At 40.2% G+C, this 20,293-nt stretch overlaps 2 protein-coding genes across 2 annotated transcripts; both read right to left on the bottom strand.

Moving 5' to 3' along the window:
• Positions 1-1,631: 1,631 nt before the first annotated feature.
• On the bottom strand, positions 1,632-3,851 carry LOC120026978. The gene is made up of 6 exons (XM_038971797.1): positions 3,710-3,851; positions 3,309-3,355; positions 3,075-3,130; positions 2,337-2,722; positions 1,988-2,123; positions 1,632-1,797 (listed from the first exon to the last, which is right to left on the bottom strand). Exons 2-6 carry the CDS (start codon positions 3,311-3,313, stop codon positions 1,748-1,750), a joined length of 633 nt encoding a protein of 210 aa, XP_038827725.1. The 5' UTR covers positions 3,314-3,355; positions 3,710-3,851; the 3' UTR covers positions 1,632-1,747.
• Positions 3,852-12,345: 8,494 nt separating this feature from the next.
• Positions 12,346-16,034, bottom strand: LOC120027050. Its single transcript, XM_038971895.1, has 5 exons — positions 16,016-16,034; positions 15,238-15,352; positions 14,879-15,049; positions 13,694-14,323; positions 12,346-12,360 (listed from the first exon to the last, which is right to left on the bottom strand). The coding sequence occupies exons 2-5, from the start codon at positions 15,286-15,288 to the stop codon at positions 12,346-12,348; spliced, it is 867 nt and encodes a 288-aa protein (XP_038827823.1). The 5' UTR covers positions 15,289-15,352; positions 16,016-16,034.
• Positions 16,035-20,293: the final 4,259 nt, after the last annotated feature.

Consider the following 20,293-nt stretch of genomic DNA (forward strand, 5'->3'; position numbering starts at 1 on the left):
ACCACAAAGAAATCATTAATTGACCACAAAAAATCAACATTTTGCAATGGTCATCTCAGTCCCTGGAATTGAACCCCATTGAAAACGTGTAGTTTGAATTGGAGAGGGCAGTACATAAGTGGAGATGAAGGTTATCAAGAATCTGGAAAAATTCTGTATGGAGGAATGGTCTAAGATCCTTCTAAAACTGTTCTCCAATCTAATAAAACATTTTAGAAAAAGGCTATCTTTAAGATAAAAAAGATTACTTGTTAAACAACATTTTTCTCTTAGCAATTGTGTTAGTATAAAATAATATACAGTTGAAGTAAGAAGTTTACGTACACTTAGGTTGGAGTTATTAAAACTTGTTTTTCAACCACTCCACACATTTCTTGTTAACAAAATATAGTTTTGGCAAGTCGGTTAGGACATCTGCTTTGTGGATGACACAAATAATTTTTCCAACAATTGTTTACAGACAGATTATTTCACTGTATCACAATTCCAGTGGGTCAGAAGTTTACATACACTAAGTTGTGTCTTTAAACAGCTTGAAAAATTCCAGAAAATTATGTCATGGCCTTAGAAGCTTCTGATAGGCTAATAGGCTTATTGAGTCAATTGGAGGTGTACCTGTGGATGTATTTCAAGGCCTACCTTTTTTTATGGCCTGTGTTGGTCAGTCCTTACACACCTACACACACACACCCATCTGTATTGTTTGTGTGTGTGTGTAACAAAACAATATTCATCTTCAAACAATATGCTAACAGGCTATAGTGCATAAACATAAATCCTAACAAAAGACTAAATTGAAAATAGTTTGATGGGGGTGAGAATATTATCACTTGTGAATGATGCCCAGGGTGTGCAGTCTAAGGCAAGAAACAGCGCATGCATTTTTTGTGGGAGTTTTTCTAATCATAGTCGCAAGCATCATGTAGCCTAGCACATAGGCCTATATGTTTTGATAAGGTTGATTCACAACTAAAGTGGCCAAATAACTCCAAAAGTAGCATATAGTCCCAAGACCCCTGGAACACAGTTGGACAGCCCATAGCCTACAGAGCCTAGTGAAATGGGTTCTTAAAAGCCCAGTCATTGCGCAATCGCGTGTGAACACAGTTTGACTGGCTACTATTTAAAAGAGGATCCCAGATTTCTCATGTTGCTATATTTATGTCTCAACTCTTAAAATTAAGCACATTAATCCGCTTTCAAACCGGTGTAGTTTACCTGACATATTAAAAACATAACAGCACGTAACCTCCACTTTCTATTAGTGCCAGGTTTTTTGGGGGGAGGTTGGCCATTCTAAAAATATATATATATTCCACACATATAGGCTATATGTAAAGGCTATATGTAAAGACCTGATTATATTGAGAATAGTCTGATGGGTGAGAATATTAGCAATGAGAGACTGATGAAATGTGTGCAGCCTGCGCAAGAAACAGAGCAAAGTGCTTGCCTTTCATGCAACTTTTTTTCTATTCATCATTACTGGCATCATGCAGCCTTAGAATGTATTAGAAATCAAAACATATAGCCTAACATTTATCACAACTAAAGTTGCATAAATAACTCTAAATTGAGCTAAATGTGTTTGTTAAATAACGGTCAAATACCACGACATCGGCAGGAATTTGCATAACAATTCAAATTTCATGACCACCACAGCCCTAATACACTAGCATACACGTTAACTTGAATTTATTACCAGTTTTTGCCACTATGGGTCTATAAGTAGTGATTATATTGCTTCTTAAACAAGTACTGTTGGAGGTTCCACTGGTTCGGGATAGCTACAGGCACCTGTGAGGGAAGGGCAAAGGTGCTTGTTAAGAAAGGAGTAAATTCAAAAATGGCAAGTTTTCTAAACAGCAATTACTGTAACAGTATAAAACCAGTTAAATCTATCTTAACTTTTTATCATCATTGATCACATTGGATGGGCACACCAATAATGAGCTCTGTCGTTGTGCTACACATTAAACCTGCCCACCTGTGCTGCTATCTCCTTTGATGGAGTCAAGACAACTCAGGAAGCTGGGTTTGGCTTGTCTCAGTAACTCCTGGTGCTCATTTTCAAGTCTCCTCCCCACTTTGCCCTGTCTAACCATGGCCCAGTCTTCCTTCGTCTACACAACAGAATGCAACGCAAAACAGCACAACATAAGGGTTAGACATCAAGTATGATCACTCCTCAAGATTAGTAAATACACCTGATCCGTTATCAATATTAACAAAACTATACCAAATTAATAATAATAAATGTTACTCTACTTGAATCACTACATTTTAATTCTTACCAGCTATAACAACTGTTTGATTCACTACAGATTGATTCTCACCATGTCCTTAAAGCACTCTCCTCTGTAGAAGGACTTGAAGCCAGGATACTTAAGCCCAGAGTCAAAGACTTGCTTCAGGCTCAGAGCGACCAGGTGCATCTCCTCTCCGTCATAAGCATACACCTGACGGTCCTCACACAGCATTATGACCAGCTGGCCACTCTCTGTCGGGTAGGGGAGGTTTTCCACAGCTCCTAACACCTCCATCGTCACACTGTCTGGTAGGTAGAAGTTCCCCCACTCCTTAACTTCCTCTTCTCCTTTGTAGAACGTGTCATCCAGGCCCCCAACCTTCCACTCTGATTTCTCTGGCTTCTTGAGAGGAATACTCGCATGGCGATGTTTGCACACTGTGTCAGAGACCTGTTTCAGGTATTCCACTGCATCTGTTGACGATATTGTAAAACAAAAGTCTCAATCTCAATTACTGGAGAGGCGGTGTCGAATATATGCAGGTTTTTGTTTTAGCCAAACGTATTATTGTATGCTAGGTCTATGCTCCACAACTTTGAATAGATCTTAAAGGCAACGTTTTGGTCAATAGTTCTTCATTAGGGTTACAACTCTGACCAAAACATGTTTCTTAAAATCAATTCTAAACGCTGTGGCATACAACAATATTACTGGTGACAAAAGCTGCTGCTGTAGGCTAACCAACTGCTATGCAGCTACCATATTATCTCAAACCGTTGATTGACCAAAACCAAGGTATGACCAAGAGAACAAATCAATAGGTACCTTGTGTCTTTCCACATTGTAAGAAATTGTTCTTAATGTCCTGATAGCCTGCAGATCTGTATGGGATATAGACCAGAGACAAACTGTCATGAGTTTTTATTAGATTAACACTGGATTTGTGTGTACAGTTCTCTAATGATTTCAACCCCACCACACATTATTTATTGCTGTGTCATTACAACACACTAACTAGATACATTTTAGTGAATCTGCTCAATTTAATAAATCCCTTACGCCATCTCTGTATGTGCTGTAGCCTGATCAAGGGCAGTTGACGTTTTCTGAAGGAGGAAGGAAACAGAATATAAAGATAGGACGCCTGAACAGTCACCATTAGAGGAGCATCACTCATGTTGCATAACGTTTGGACAAGACAAAACGCAGTCATCATTCGCTATTATTGTCTGACAGCTTGTTCAACTGCTCATTTCATGTAACATAAAAAGGTCAGAAATATTTGATATAATTAGATCTACTAAAAGAAAAGGTTTGAAAGAAATGTTCTAAAACATTCAGACATAAAAATACCCTTAAAGCTATCAAAAGTAAAAGTGAAACTATTGAGCACAAAAACAACTTGAAATGCAAACAACATACGCAATCATCATTTATTTCACCAATTTAATTAAGCCTACCTGCCACTATTATTGTGAAGAAATGTCGTGAATTGGCAAGTAAGATGCTTATTTCCTAACTCTGTAGACACGAAGAGAGAACGAACCGCTGTGCAATTCACGACGCACAGAAATTTCTGCCGCTTGCTTTTCCGCGTTTGAAGTAAACATAACGTCACAGATGATTCACAGGATGTACAAGTGTGACGCATCCGGTTGGAGTTTCCGCTCAACTGCGCAAGTGCAGGCAGTCAAACCAAAGGCACTCCTTATATACAGCATGAAGTCGTTTTTGACGAAAACAAAAACGTGTCAGTTTGTCACTTTCACGAAGTTGGAGAAATAACATGTTCAAATTCTTAAGAAGTTGGAGAAATAACATGTTCAAATTCTTAAGAAATTGGCTCGAATCTTGGTTGTGACTTTAGATTTTGAAAAAATGAACAACTCAAACCCCGGCCTGGTCTACTTAGTCTGCTTCGCAAGAGATTCAGAAAGTCTTGCGATGTTGCGACTCTGGGTTTAGAAACTCTGTGCCTATAATCATTCTCCATGGTTTGAACACTGAAGGGTGGTTGTGACTAGAGAGAGTACAACTACTGTACGACCAGAAGTGACTTTTCGTAACAGGCTAGGAGAGCATTTTATTTAACCCTAACCCTTTTCCTAACCTAATTCTCATAACCTGCCACCTAAATGATCCTAACCTGCCACCTAAATGATCCTAACCTGCCACCTAAATGATCCTAACCTGCCACCTAAATGATCCTAACCTGCCACCTAAATGATCCTAACCTGCCACCTAAATGATCCTAACCTGCCACCTAAATGATCCTAACCTGCCACCTAAATGATCCTAACCTGCCACCTAAATGATCCTAACCTGCCACCTAAATGATCCTAACCTGCCACCTAATTGATCCTAACCTGCCACCTAAATGATCCTAACCTGCCACCTAAATGATCCTAACCTGCCACCTAAATGATCCTAACCTGTCCGTATGGGAGCAGCAGCTAGCATCAACCATATGCTCAGTAGGCCTACTATAAATACCACAAACTCTGCCACTAGAGAGCACCACCCAGACATTCTAGTGGTAAATACAACAATAACAACATTTTAGATGCCACAATTTCCTATAACCTGGGGATAATTCTAATGCACACAATCAAGAAAAGAGGGGGCAGTCAGGTGCACAAGAGATTAAGTTTATGGGTAAAATGAACAGAACACAAAATATATTAAAAAGTAAGAACAGACAGCGGCTAGAAGATGCCCATTGTATAACCCCTGGCCCCAAATGTAGCCGTATAATTTATTCAATTACATCAAGGTCCTCTCAGTCTATCCATGTCCTCATCTTTTATTTACCATTATTTAAGCAGGTAGCCCCACAGACTAAAGTCTCTTTTGCAAAGGGAGCCCTGCATCAGAAGAGCAGCAATGAATTACACATTAAGAAGTGGCCCTAAAAAGTAGACTACAAACTGTTAATGACTCAGATATAGTTCAGCAATAGTAAAAGCGCCAGTCAGTTTGCTAGCCTATAAAAAGCCTCACAAATAGTGCAGTACAGGAATGATGCTGGAACTGACTAAACAAATGCCTTGGTGTTTGTTCGGGGGGCTAACACCATTGTCTAGTATGCAGAAGAATTGCATTCAAACTGTTGGTCACACTCAGTAACTACAAATACTGATGCTAAACACTCATGCTAGCTTCTCTGGTGGCAAACACATACAGGTGTTGTCTTAACTGATGCTGTTCTGGATGCTGAAGACTGCTCTATTCCAGTCATATGGGCCCATAGGGGTCTGGTCATAAGTAGTGAACTACTGAATATAGGAAATTGGGTGTCATTTGTGATGTAGTGTTTGATGCCTGATACTGATTAGTCCCCAAGTAGCACAAACATCTGGCCCGATTCCAGCAAGCCAGATATAAAACTGCTGGCCCGGGTCTGGCAGCCGGATCCGTCCCGAGCCCGAAATGAATGACGGTACAGACTAGGCCCAAGCCTGAACTTAGCCAAAGCTGCAATTTTAGAACCAGAATACTCCCAGCAATGGCCCAAATCCACTCAATATTATATTAAAATGTAGGTAGTAATATTGCAGCTATTAAACGAACTATGAACAACAAAAAATACATGACATTTTCTCATTTTAAGACTAGATAAAATTGATTTAAAAAAAACAAATGTATTTCACCTTTATTTAACCAGGTAGGCCAGTTGAGAACAAGTTCTCATTTACAACGGCGACCTGGCCAAGATAGACCTGCTGCTCAGACAGCTGATGCTTAAAGTTAGAGAGGGAGATATAAGGCTCCAGCTTCAGAGATTTTTGCAATTCGTTCCAGTCATTGGCAGCAGAGAACTGGAAGGAAACACTGTCATCCCTCAACATGTATAGTTGCATGGATGAACCCAAATAAACGTCACTAGAAAACAGCTTAAACGCAAATGCAGCTACTTTGATGTTATTCTATCTGTTGAGTTGACGTGACTGTGTTAGACCTAGTTGGCTAGCTAGCAAGCAAGGGATAAGAACATTGCCAACCAGCTTAGCAATCAAACAAAGAGAATGAACGACCAGCCCGCTTCTCTAGCAACCTAACTGATAGAACTAACAACCAGATTTAGTGAAAGGATGAAAGTATGAATTTACTTATTCAAATATAAATGAAAAAAAAATGACCGGTAAATTTGTGCTTGTTTCTTTGGCAACCATGGTATAAGCGGGATAAACGCCTCCGCTCTATACATTATCTGGAGCTAATAAGTACCAAGTGCGTGCGTGTGTGTTAGCCTAGTGGTAAGAGCGTTGGACTAGTAACCGAAAGGTTGCAAGATCAAATCCCCGAGCTGACAAGGTACAAATCTGCCATTCTGCCCCTGAACAAGGCAGTTAACCCATTGTTCCTAGGCTGTCATTGAATTTGTTCTTAACCGACTTGCCTAGTAAAATAAATATGTAAATGCATCCATCTCTAGGTCTATCCGCCCTCTCCTGGCTGTGTTTGGTCCTCTCCTTTCTGTCTCGGTCTGGTGCAACCTTATGACAAACTTCTCCGTCTCTCCATCTGTAGCTTTGGATGTGAAGGTTTCACCTGACAGCACCTTTGAATAACAGGGCAGAGCAAAAGAAGTAGTTACAACAATTAGTCAGATTGACACCACACAAAAATCCTAGGAATCACAATCCAGACCTCAAATATCAAAACAATAACCACAGAGGTTTTCAATTTCAACACTGAGTAACAGATCAAGAGATAAACATTGAGAAAATTATAAAATGCTACATGCAAAGTGTTAGTCCCATGTTTCATGAGCTGAAATAAAAGATCCCAGAAATGTTCCATAGGCACAAAAAGCTTCTCATTTTGTTCACATACCTTTTTGTAAGAATTTCTCCTTTGCCAAGATAATCCACAGGTGTGGCATATCAAGAAGCTGATTAAAACAGCATGATCATTACACAGATGCACCTTGTGCTGGAGACAATAAAAGGCCTCTAAAATATGCAGTTTCGTCACAACACAATGCCACAGATGTATCAAGTTTTGAAGGAGCGTGGAATTGGCATGCTGACTGCAGGAATGTCCACCAGAGCTGTTGCCAGATTAACATTAAATAATTTCTCTACCATAAACCACCTCCAACGTCGTTTTAGGGAATTTGGAAGTACGCCCAACCGGTCTCACAACTGCAGACCACGTGTATGGCGTTGTGTGGACGAGCGGTTTGCTGATGCCAACGTTGTGAACAGAGTGCCCCAGGGTGGCAGTATGGTATGGGCAGACAGGCATAAGCTATGGACAATGAACGCATTTTATGAATGCAATTTGAATGCACAGAGATACTATGATGAGATCCCGAGGCCCATTGTCGTGCCATTCAGATCGGCCCTGTGGTTCCGGAGATGTAATTTAGGTGTTATTCACAAAATAAAAAAATGGTGGAAAATCCATCATGGTTGATCTTATGAATTAATTATGCTTCACCATCTGGCAGTCCGTTGGACAAATCTGGATTTGGAGGAAGCCAGGAGAACGCTACCTGCCTCAATGAATAGTGCCAACTGTAAAGTTTGGTGGTTTGAATAATGGTCTGGGGCTGTTTTTCATGGTTCGGGCTGGGTCCCTTAGTTCCAGTGAAGGGAAATCTTAAAGCTACAGCATAATGACATTCTAGACGATTCTGTGCTTCCAACTTTGTGGAAACAGTTTGAGGAAGGCCCTTTCTTGGTTCAGTATGACAATGTCCCTGTGTACAAAGTGAGGTCCATGTAGAAATGGTTTGTTGAGATCGGTGTGGAAGAACTTGACTGGCCTGCACAGAGCCGTGACATCAACCCCATCGAACACTTTTGGGATGAATTGGAACGCCGACCGCGAGCTAGGCCTAATCGCCTAACATCAGAGTCCGACCTCACTAATGCTTGTGACTGAATGGAAGCAAGTCCCCACAGCAATATTCCAACATTTAGTGGAAAGCCTTCCCAGAAGACTGGGGGCTGTTATAGCAGCAAAGGGGGGGGGGGGGGACCAACTCCATATTAATGCCCATGATTTTGGAATGAGATGCTCGACGATCAGGTGTCCACATATCTTTGGTCATGTAGTGTAATTAATATATACAGAACCAGTCAAAAGTTTGGACATACCTACTCATTCAAGGGTTTTATTTTATTTTTACATTGTAGAATAATAGTGAAGACATCAAAACTATAAATAACACAAGAAATCATGTAGTAACCAAAAAAAAGTTAATACAGAAGCCCTATTTGGTAAAAAATATTATGGCAAGAACAGCTCAAATAAGCAGAGAAACGACAGTCCATCATTACTTTAACATATGAAACTCAGTCAATCAGGAACATTTCAAGAACTTTTAGAGTTTCTTCAAGTGCAGTCGCAAAAACCATCAGCTTCAGAAATTGCAGCCCAAATAAATGTTTCACAGAGTTCAAATAATAGACATCTCAACATCAAATGTTCAGAGGAGACTGCGTGAATCAGGCCTTCGTGATCGAATTGCTGAAAAGGAACCACTGCTAAAGGACACTAATAATAAGAAGAGACTTGCTTAGGCCAAGAAACACGAGCAATGGACATAAGACCGGTGAAAATCTGTCTTTTGGTCTAATCAGTACAAATTTGAGATTTTTGGTACCAACCGCCGTGTCTTTGTGAGTAGGTAAACGGATGATCTCCGCATGTGTGGTTCCCACCATGAAGCATGGAGGAGGTGGTATGATGGTGCTTTGCTGGTGACACTGTCAGTGATTTATTTAGAATTCAAGGCACACTTAAACTGCATGGCTACCACATAAATCTACAGCGATAAGCCATCCCATCTGGTTCGCGGTATGGGACTAGCATTTGTTTTTCAACAGGACAATGACCCAAAACACACCTCCAGGCTGTTTAAGGGCTATTTGACCAAGGAGAGTGATGGAGTGCTGCATCAGATGACCTTGCCTCCACAATCACCCAACCTCAACCCAATTGAGATGGTTTGGGATGAGTTGGACTGCAGTGTAGGAAAAGCATCTCAATTTATTGTTGCGAGTTAAAATAGTAGAATACACAAGACGCAATTTTGAAATTTGGTTGTGCATCAGAAGTTTTTTCTTGTTATTTTAGTCACTGATAGTTAGTCCCATGTCAGCTAACATTTTTTAGATTGAAGTTCTTTTTAGAAGCTCTTCATTTGGCATTAGGGAAAACACGAGATTAACTGCTACAAAAAAGACCTCCTAAAGAACACTCTGTAATGTTCACAACTACATATACTTTGAACTCGCGAAAAGCTGGAGGTGTGGTCAAGAAACACTGGCATATTTAATCATCGGACCCAGCTTTGCTGGCTGAATTTAAAAATCCACCACTTACTGTGTATAGGAGAGGTCGCAATTTACGCAATAAATTGGTTCATGCCAACTGCCAGCCACAAAAGAAAATCAGCCAGGCTCTTTTACGCCATCTACCAAATGGTAGCTATAAATGCAGAGGATGTGCACAGTGCAACAATATGATAAAGTGTGAATATTTCTGCCACCCACACACAGGAAAACGGTTCCAAATAAATGACATTATTACGTGTCCCACCACCCATGTTATTTACATGATTAAATGTCCATGTGGGCTCTGCTATGTGTGTAAAACCTCAAACAGACAATTAGTGAACATAACAGTTCAATCAGGAGAAACGACAGGGATTATCCAGTCGCAGTACATTTTAATGACCTAAAGCATGACATTTCTACCTTTTAGATTTTGTTGTATAGAGAAAGCTAAGATATCAGACAGGGAAGGTGATATTAATAATACTCCAGAGTAAAATGGAATGTTTTTGAATTTTCACCCTCCAGACATTATTTCTTAAAGGACTTATTTCCTAAAGGACTTAATGATGAAATGCCTATGTATGTTATGTTGTGAATTTGAACATGAATTATGTGCCTATTTAAGATTACTCTGATGTTTTTTGTACGATGTACCCAAGGATTAATGAAAACTTGCTATGTCCTCATTGTGGTTTTACAGACGTGTTTAATACGTCTTATTATACACTTTTGTAATATTTATGAAATGCATATTGTTATATTTGGTAGCACTTATTTGTTTTTCCTTTGCCTCCAACCCCTTTCGATGTGTGGAACGGATGTGGGTGGGGCTAGGTCTACATAAGGGTGCTAATTTAAAAAAATTCACAATAGCTCTTCACAAATTCACAAAGGCCGTGAGGCCGATACGTAAGCTTATTAAATATCAGTGACACTAACAAGAGCAGTGTGCGGTTTCCTTTTTCCTACAGCTTGTGTGGCCTAACACTTCACGGCCGAGCCGTTGTTGCTCCAAGACGTTTCCATTTCACAATAACAGCACTTACAGTTGACCGGGGCAGCTCAAGTGGGGCAGAAATTTAACGAAATTACTTGTTGGAAAGGTGGCATCCTATTACGGTGCCATGTTGAATGTCACTGAGTTCTTCAGTTAGGCCATTCGACTGCAAATGTTTGTCTATGGAGATTGCATGGCTGTGAGCTCGAGTTTATACACCTGTCAGCAACAGTATTGAATTAAATAGCCGAATCCACTAATTTGAAGGGGTGTCCACATACTTTTGTATATATACTGTCAGTTGACAAGCAAAATGTGTCTCACAGTAGTTTCCTTTCTAGCATAAAACCTAGTGCATAAAATGCTGTACAATAATGAAAATATGACTAAAACATTGACAAGTTCGTCAAGAAACATAAGGAAAATTACTGTACTCACAGTGAAGGATAAAACGGTTAATAATAATGCTGGAAAATCGAAGATTCTCTGCACAGCCACAGATGGCGAGCTGAATTTGGCTAATTAACACTGCAAACTCGCGCTAGCTTTGACGTCATCAGTCACTCTTAAAGGGACATGCTTTCTTACAGGTGAATAAAACAGAAATTAATATAGAACTGTTGTTTCTGATCAACGAAAATGTGGTAATTAATGTTGTTGTATTGTGCTGGAACTAAGGACAACAAATTATAATTGAATGGGTTCAATTAAGAAAAAAAGTTGTAATATGATTCTGATTGGGCTAACAAAATCCTACAAGAGTTATCAAAAACCTATAGAATAAATGTACTTTTAATCTGTCTGTCTGCATATTTCAAGACATGGCATATGAGGGTGCAGTGAGATAAACGATGGGCTGGACGATACTCTTCTCATCAATCAGCAGGAAAAACATACTTAAAACCTGGAAATCAACCAATCCTCCATCCTCCACAATGGAAAGGTCAAATGCTTTATTATCTAAATGTTGAAAGTGCATGGGCAATGGAGAGAAAGAAAATGGTGCAGCTTGAGGCCATGTGGCAGAGAGTGATATGGGCGCTGCAGATGGGGGATGTGAGCAGGTGGGTCTGGGCAAGAGGAATGTTGTGGATGTTGGTGAGCGTTTGTATGTGCACGTTTTGTACTGTTGAAAAAAAATGAATAAAAATCAAAAGTAAAAAAACACTAGAGGTTCCAATGGGATTACTTTTGATTTAACATAGGAAAAGAAGTAGTCCAATACAATTCTGATAGAGTTGATACAAAATCCTACAGGATTGCGAGAATCATATAGGGTCAAGAATCCTATAGAACTGCAAGAATCATATAGGGTCAAATATGATTACTTTTTATTTCCAATAGGAAAACAGTAGTCCAGTAGAATTCTAACAGTAGAGGTGACACAAAATCCTATAGGATTGTGAGAATTATATAGGATTCTTTTGAAAAAAGAGAGATGGAATGTGAGAAGAGAACAGTGAAAGGGAGGGTGGAGAAAGTAGAGAGAGGGAGAGGGGTACGGGTGCTGAGGCAGGGTGTCAGTATCAGGCCAATCCAGCAAATGGCCAATCGCAAAACTCCATTGGTCGAGCCCCCAGACAGCTCAGTCAATCAGCTCTCTCCCTCTACTTCAACAGGAAATTCCCTTTCCAGGATGCCACGACAGAGAGACAGACATATTTTTTTTGACACAGACACATTGAGCTTTGTGTTTGCCAGCACTGAGGCATGGTATGGGCTCAATCCTTTTTTTGGAATAGAAACTGAGTTTGAGCACCGTGTGTATGCGTGTGTGACTATGCGTCTCCAATCAGCTGGAGTCCCATCATGTGATCTCTACCTCAGATCAAGAGAAAGGGAAAGGAGAACATACAAATAGAGGAAGTAAAAATGGTCTAACAGACTCTCAACTTCAGTTCTTTATACAAACTAGAATTGTTTCTGACTGTTCTTTGACACGGGGGAGGAGTTACGGAGGGAGAAAGTGAGAGGTAGAGAGATGGAGAAAGAGGGAGAAAGGGAGGGAGGAATATAGTATGAGGGTAGAGAGGGAAGAAGAAAAGAGGGAGAGGTACAGAGATGGAGGAACAGAATAGGGGGAGACTGAGGGAGGGAAATTGCCGAACAAAAGGGTGGAAAATGCCAGTGCGCCAGTTTACTTGATAAAATAGCAAACTATAGTGCGTTTGACACTTGCAACTAAGCGGCAGCCGAAAATAAAGCCCTTGGTCTTGCCATATCCATGTTTCATATTTATTTGTGCAGGTCATTAACCTTATGTTTTTATTAATCCTAGGACATTTCTCTTCCCACACACATACAGTATATTCACTTCAATATACTAATATACAATATACCATGAATAGTTGCACTTCACTTTTCAGCACCCTGTTTTTCTGTTCTGCTATTTCAACTCTCTTCACCCTTCCGTTTGCAAACTAAGAACAGTAAGCACTGAAAATCTCTCTCTCACACACACAAATTACAACATAGGCTACATTACAATGACTACAATGTAAGTTCCTTTATTAGATGAATTCCTCACATAGCTAGAAATCAACCCAGACATGAATTCACACCAACGTTTACAGTATTAGTAATTTGTTACAGATTAGTAAAATGTGCATTAATAATTACAGAATACAGAAGTAAAGTTTAAAATCCCAATGAAAATCATCTTTAAAAAAAATATATGTTAAATGCTTAGTCTAGACTAGAATATTAAATTAAATTACAGGCATATTGTGAATTATACAGTATCTCCATGAGGTACTCTAAAGAACGGTCCCCTTCTAAAAGAACCATCTACCTCACAGATGTCATTTATAAGAGCTGATAGCTATAGCCTAGCAGTTATACTGTATACTATATGCACAGAGTGGTTCACTGCTTTGGCAATGTTTCAACGCTAGCTGTCAGCCACAAATCAGACGTTGCTAGCCTGGCAGCAAGCTATGACTATATGTTTCATGTTTTGGATCTCAGTGTGTTGCAGTATGAGTGTATATATGTGTGTGTAAAGTGTGTAAGTGCTTGTGTGTGTATGTATGTGTTCGTACGTATGTGTATGGATGTGCTTCACCATCATCTTTGACAATCTACTGTGGAATGTAATAGTCACCATCCCATACATATTTAATAGACCCGAGTTTTCTTTGCAGGTCAGTGCTTACCGACCGTATCACCTGCCTTCGCACCTCGTCATTTACTACTTGCCCAGCATCAAATGTCTCTCCATTGAACAGTTTGCTCAAGCTCTCTGCCTCGGCGCAGTTCCCGTAGGGCCACATCCTCGTTTCCGTTGTCTCAAGGCCAAACAGATTATGACATGATTTGCAAGGAGGCATCTCGTTCCCAGTCTTTACATTGAAAGCCTGGCACCTGACATTCGTTGGTAGTTCGAAGGTGTGGTCAAAGTTCTTTCTTTTCTCCTTGGTGTTTGGGTCGTATGTCATCACGGCATTGGATACACGGCAGTTCCAGGTACGCAGACAGGACACAGCAACCATGATCTGTCCTTCTTGCCTCCCATTGCAGGACATGGACACTCCATAGTAACTTCTTTGAACTTCCTTCGTTTGAGAGACACAGATGGTTGAGGAGGTGAACTGGTATTTTCCTAGCACCCGTGCTTCTACACCTGCATTGCTTGTTGTTTGGGGTTTTAGGCTGGGATTTATAAATGAAATAAATAAATTTGATTGCATTTGATATTTCATTTCGGGGTCCGACATGTATTTGGCGATTTCCTGCAGATTCTTCAGTATGTCTATCTCTTCGTCTGGTCCAAGCAAGGAGACCACCTGGGAGTAGATGACAACAGATGTCAAAAGAGAGGTCAGGTAGAATCCCAAAAAATAAAAAAAAGGTGGCCTGTATATTTCAGAGAAACCTTATTGCTATTCACACAATGATTTACACAAATATATACAGATAGGAGCAGATCAATATATTATGTTAGAGCAGGTCACACACATCTTTTTGTGAATACTTTACAAAAGTTTCTCCGCAATATACTGTCCACCTTTTTTTACAAACGGTAGACATCGTAGGATAGGAATGCCCCTTGTGGGCCGTGGTGTGTATTCATGGATACCAAAGGAAGCCAGGCTTCTCTCTGTGTTTCATAATTTTCCGTCAATTCGCATGAATTGTGTATCTCATAGGAGAAAGCATCCAAGCGAGTAAAACAGAACCCCTCTGTCTCTCTACTGGTATGCTATCTATCTAATGCTGTCTGGTCCAAACGAGTATGACATTGTTGCTGCATATAGCATTTAAGTCATTGAAGGTTTGTCCCTTCTCCGTTGAATTAATACTGTATAATAATAAAAAGCATTCATCAACACAACACTTACCATATCCAGCACAGAGGAGAACGGAGTGCGTTTTGGCAGTTTACATGTGTAACTCTCAAATGGTCTCGGGAAAGTCTCCTCCAATGCAGGCATAAGTTCACCAAGGATATCCTTGGGGGTGAATTGTTGGGGTTTATGAATGAAACCTAAGAAGAAGATGCTGTGGAGAATCTTAGAGACAAACACAGGTTTGCTATGAGAAGAACATATAAAATGATTGTCTATTTGGATGCATAACCCTAATTTCTGGATGGCTCTATCCATCATCCATTCATTCATATTTTTTTAGATAGTTTTTTGCAGGAAAAGAAGATAAACTATCCAATTGCAGATAATGACACCTTCAAATGCATACATACCTCATCCACATGCACCTTACAGTCAGGCTCGTCTTTGCATAGTTGAATCATTACATCGATGATCCTGAAGGCATTTGTTATAAAACTTGCTTCAGCCAATAGAAATTCTTCTGCCCTAAGAAATATATATTTTTTGTCAGTTATGACAGAACAAGATTTTTATTAAATAAATAAGTGTGCAATTATTTAATATATTGAAATATCAAAAGAAGAGTTCATGTTAATGGTGAATATGTTAAGGCTTACTTCTTCTGTTGTTTAGCATCCTGTCATGAGAAAGATGACGTCATAACCATTAAATAGATCACTTGGCCTATACAATAACTGATACTGCTATTATGAAAACTCATTAGAAGGTTCATATTAATTTGAAATTAGCCAAATTATTTACTGAAATAGCTACGTTTTTAAGAGGACTGAGCAAATATAGTAGACTACACCTAATATTTGCATAGACGTGTCTGCGCACGGGGAGAGGCTATTAGGACACTTCTGACCTGCAAAACGACTTAACAAAACATAATACTGACCCTTACCTTATCTAAACCCCGATCCTAACATAATTTTAACCAAATCTGAAATTAAATTTGGTTTCCTTATAGCCTTTTACGTGCGCGCGTTCCTGCGCGTCAAAACTCTTGAATAGATTTCGAGTTGTTTTGGCTAAATCGATAGATGGATACAAGATAGTGTGTTCAATTGTTCATTTTTGCCGTGTAGGCCTATCTTAATTTATTCTTAATTTCTTCTCAACAGACGGTGCAAAAAAGCTACTCACCATTTTTGAGGAAGTTGCAAAGATGAAAATGAAAGTCAAAAGCCAAACAGTCGTTTAGTCACCATCACGTGATTTACAGTAAGAATTCAAGAATTAGATGTGTGCTGACTAAGTGCCGACTTTTCATATTTGATTGATGGTTACGCCTTCCGTCCTATAGCCTAATCCAGAATTGATTTTACAGTTCTTACAACAAATTCCTATAATTAGGTTAAGGTTGTTTGAGAAACAGCTCTATTGAATAACTTCAGTGAGTGTACAAAAAGTTAAGGATACCTTAATTAACCATATGTCAAGTTGGCTGGATGTCATTTGGGTGGTGCATCATTCTTGATACACAAGGGAAATTGTTGAGCATTTTTTTTTAAACAGCAGTGTTATAGTGCTTGACACAAACTGGTGCACCGTTCAACAGCATTGAAATCTTTTGTCTCGTCCATTCACACTCTGAATGGCACACCTACACAATCCATGTCTCAAGGTTTGAAAATAATTGTTTCACCGGTCTCCTCTCCTTCATCTACACTGATTGAAGTGGATTTAACAAGTGATGTCATTGAAGGGATCATAGCTTTCAACTGGACTACAGGAAAGGAGGACCGAGCACGTGCCCATTCTCATCGACAGGGCTGTAGTGGAGCAGGTTGAGAGCTTCAAGTTCCTTGGTGTCCACATCACCAACAAACTAACACGGTCCAAGCACACCAAGACAGTTGTGAAGAGGGCACGACAAAACCTACTCCCCCTTAGGAAACTGGAAAGATTTGGCATGGGTCCTCAGATCCTCAAAAGGTTCTACAACTGAACCATCGAGAGCATCCTGACTGGTTGCATCACTGCCTGGTATGGCAACTGCTCGGCCTCTGACCGCAAGGCACTACAGAGGGTAGTGCGTAAAGCTTCTTGCCATCCAGGACCTCTATACCAGGCGGTGTCAGAGGAAGGCCCTACAAATTTTCAAAAACTCCAGCCACCCTAGTCATAGACTGTTCTCTCTGCTACCGCACGACAAGAGGTACCGGAGCGCAAAGTCTAGGTCCAAGCTTCTACCCCCAAGCCATAAGACTACTGAACATCTAATCAAATGGCGACCCAGACCTTTCACTGTAAGGTCTACAACTGGTGTATTTGGCGCATGTGACTTATGAGGAGAGGAAGAGTCTTGGTGGTTCCAAACTTCTTCCATTTAAGAATGATGGAGGCCACTGTTTGGTACACTTCCCCAGATCTGTGCTTTGACACAATCCTGTCTCGGAGCTCTAAGACAATTCCTTCGACCTCATGGCTTGGTTTTTGCTCTGACATGCACTGTCAACTGTGGGACCCCTTATATAGTTAGGTGTGTGCTTTTCCAAATCACGTCCAATCAATTGAATTAACCACAGGTGGACTCCAATTAAGTTGTAGAAACATCTCAAGGATGACCAATGGAAACAGGATGAACCTGAGCTCAATTTTGAGCCTCATAGCAAAGGGTCTGAATACTTACGGAAATACGTTTTTTTATATTTTATAAATGTACAGAACATTCTGAAAACCTGTTGTCGCTTTGTCATTATGGGGTATTGCGTGTAGATTGATAAGGGGAAAAAGTAATTTAATCGTAACAAAATGGGGAAAAAGTCAAGGGGTCTGAATACTTTCTGAATGCACTGTATAGGAAATAGGGTGTCATTTGGGACGCAACCATCAGTGTAACACATATAACTATCAGTGTAACACATATAACTATCAGTGTAACAGAGCCACAGACTCAGTGATGAGAGGCTTTATAGACCCTGACTGGTGTAAGTAAAATAATTCTAGTGATTAGATGGAGACGTAGTGTTTGATGCTTGATACTAATTACTCCCCAGGTAGCACAAACGTCTGGCCCACTTCTGGTCTGATTCCGGCATGCCGGATCTAAAACTGCGGGCCCTGGTCTGGCAGCCGGATCCGGCCCGAGTCCGAAATTAATGATGGTGTATTATATTAAATGTAGGTAGCAATATTGCAGCTATCAAACAAACTATGAACAACAAACAAAAAAAGAGTGGTAAAGTGGCCTTTACTGGTTCTAACAGCAGACCTATCAGCTTGCTGTTGGAAAAAATATTTCTTTGTAAACTAATTAACAACAGACTTTCAGCATGCTTACAGAGAAGATCACTCAACATGTACTGCACTGACACAAATGTCTGATGATTGGTTGAAAGAAATTAATGATAAGAATATTGTGGGAGCTGTACTGATATATTTCTGGAATTAACCTGTTGTTGAGAAAACATATGTGTTATGGCGTTTTAACCTCTGCCATATCGAGCTACAGAGCTACAGTTGAAGTCGGAAGTTTACATACACTTAGGTTGGAGTCATTAAAACTCGTTTTTCAACCACTCTACAAATTTCTTGTTAACAAACTATAGTGTTGGCAAGTCGGTTAGGACATCTACTTTGTGCATGACACAAGTCATTTTCCCAACAATTTCTTACAGACAGATTATTTCACTTATAATTCAATGTATCACAATTCCAGTGGGTCAGAAGTTAACATACACTAAGCTGACTGTGCCTTTAAACAGTTTGGAAAATTCCAGAAAATTATGTCATGGCTTTAGAAGCTTTTGATCATTTGAGTCAATTGGAGGTGTACCTGTGGATTTATTTCAAGGCCTACCTTCAAACCCAGTGCCTCTTTGCTTGACATCATGGGAAAATCAAAAGAAATCAGCCAAGACCTCAGAAATAAAATTGTAGACCTCCACAAGTCGGGTTCATCCTTGGGAGCAATTTCCAAACGCCTGAAGGTACAACGTTCATCTGTACAAACAATAGTACGCGAGTATAAATTCATGGGACCACGCAGCTGTCATAGCGCTCAGGAAGGAGACACGTTCTGTCTCCTAGAGATGAAAGTACTTTGGTGCGAATAGTGCAAATCAATCCCAGAACAGCAGCAAAGGACCTTGTGAAGATGCTGGAGGAAACAGGTACAAAACTATCTATATCAACAGTAAAACGAGTCCTATATCGACATAACCTGAAAGGTCGCTCAGCAAGGAAGAAGCCACTAGTCCAAAACCGGCATAGAAAATATCTTACTTTTTGGAGAAATGTCCTCTGGTCTGATGAAACAAAAATAGAACTGTATGGCCATAATGACCATCGTTATGTTTGGAGGAAAAAGGGGGAGGCTTGCAAGCCGAAGGACACCATCCCAACCGTGAAGCACGGGGGTGGCAGTATCATGTGTTGGGGGTACTTTGCTGCAAGAGGGATTGGTGCACTTCACAAAATAGATGGCTTCATCAGGAAGGAAAATGATGTGGATATATTGAAGCAACATCTCAAGACGTCAGTCAGGTAGTTAAAGCTTGGTCGCAAATGGGCCTTCCAAATGGACAATGACCCCAAGCATACTTCCAAAGTTGTGACAAAATGGCTTAAGGACAGCAAAGTCAAGGTATTGGAGTGTCCTGACCTCAATCCTATAGAAAAAGTGTGGGCAGAACTGAAAAAGTGTGTGCGAGCAAGGAGGCCTACAAACCTGACTCAGTTACACCAGCTCTGTCAGGAGGAATGGGCCAAAATTCACCCAACTTATTGTGGGAAGCGTGTGAAAGGCTACCCGAAACGTTTTACCCAAGTTAAACAATTTAAAGGCAATAATACCAAATACTAATTGAGTGTATGTAAACTTCTGACACTCTGGGAATGTGATGAAAGAAATAAAAGCTGACATAAATCATTCTTTCCACTATTATTCTGACATTTCACATTCTTAAAATAAAGTGGTGATCCTAACTGACCTAAAACAGGGAATTTTTACTCGGATTAAATGTCAGGAATTGTGAAAAACTGAGTTTAAATGTATTTGGCTAAGGTGTATGTAAACTTCCGACTTCAACTGTATATACATATGAGAGGAGTAATGCAAAATATGTAAACATTATTAAAGTGACTAGTGTCCATTTTTAAAGTGGCCAGTGAAATCCAAGTCTATAAAAATATAGGGCAGCAGCCTCTTATGTGCTAGTGATGGCTATTTAACAGTTTAACAGTCAGTCTTGAGATAGAAGCTGTTTTTTAGTCTCTCGTTCCCAGCTTTGATGCACCTGTACGGACCTCGCCTTCTGGATGATAGCGGGTGAACAGGCAGTGGCTCAGGTGGTTATTGTCCTTGATGATCTTTTTGGCCTTCCTGCGACATCAGGTGAGGTAGGTGTCCTGGAGGACAGGTAGTTTGCCCCTGGTGATGCGCTGGGCAGACCGCACGACACTCTGGAGAGCCCTGCA

The sequence above is a fragment of the Salvelinus namaycush genome, chromosome 32, assembly GCF_016432855.1.
Source record: "Salvelinus namaycush isolate Seneca chromosome 32, SaNama_1.0, whole genome shotgun sequence".
Classification (NCBI taxonomy): Eukaryota; Metazoa; Chordata; class Actinopteri; order Salmoniformes; family Salmonidae; genus Salvelinus; species Salvelinus namaycush.

What these genes read in the sequence shown, in the direction of transcription:
- LOC120027050 (XM_038971895.1), bottom strand. Translation starts at nt 15,288, where the DNA reads ATGATTCAACTATGCAAAGACGAGCCTGACTGTAAGGTGCATGTGGAT. An exon ending in GTAAGGTGCATGTGGATGAG is followed by an intron (nt 15,050 to 15,237) that starts GTATGTATGCAT and finishes TTTGTCTCTAAG; the next exon opens with ATTCTCCACAGCATCTTCTT. An exon ending in TCTCCTCTGTGCTGGATATG is followed by an intron (nt 14,324 to 14,878) that starts GTAAGTGTTGTG and finishes ATCTACTCCCAG; the next exon opens with GTGGTCTCCTTGCTTGGACC.
- LOC120026978 (XM_038971797.1), bottom strand. An exon ending in ACAATGTGGAAAGACACAAG is followed by an intron (nt 2,723 to 3,074) that starts GTACCTATTGAT and finishes TATCGTCAACAG; the next exon opens with ATGCAGTGGAATACCTGAAA. An exon ending in GAGAGTGCTTTAAGGACATG is followed by an intron (nt 2,124 to 2,336) that starts GTGAGAATCAAT and finishes TCTGTTGTGTAG; the next exon opens with ACGAAGGAAGACTGGGCCAT.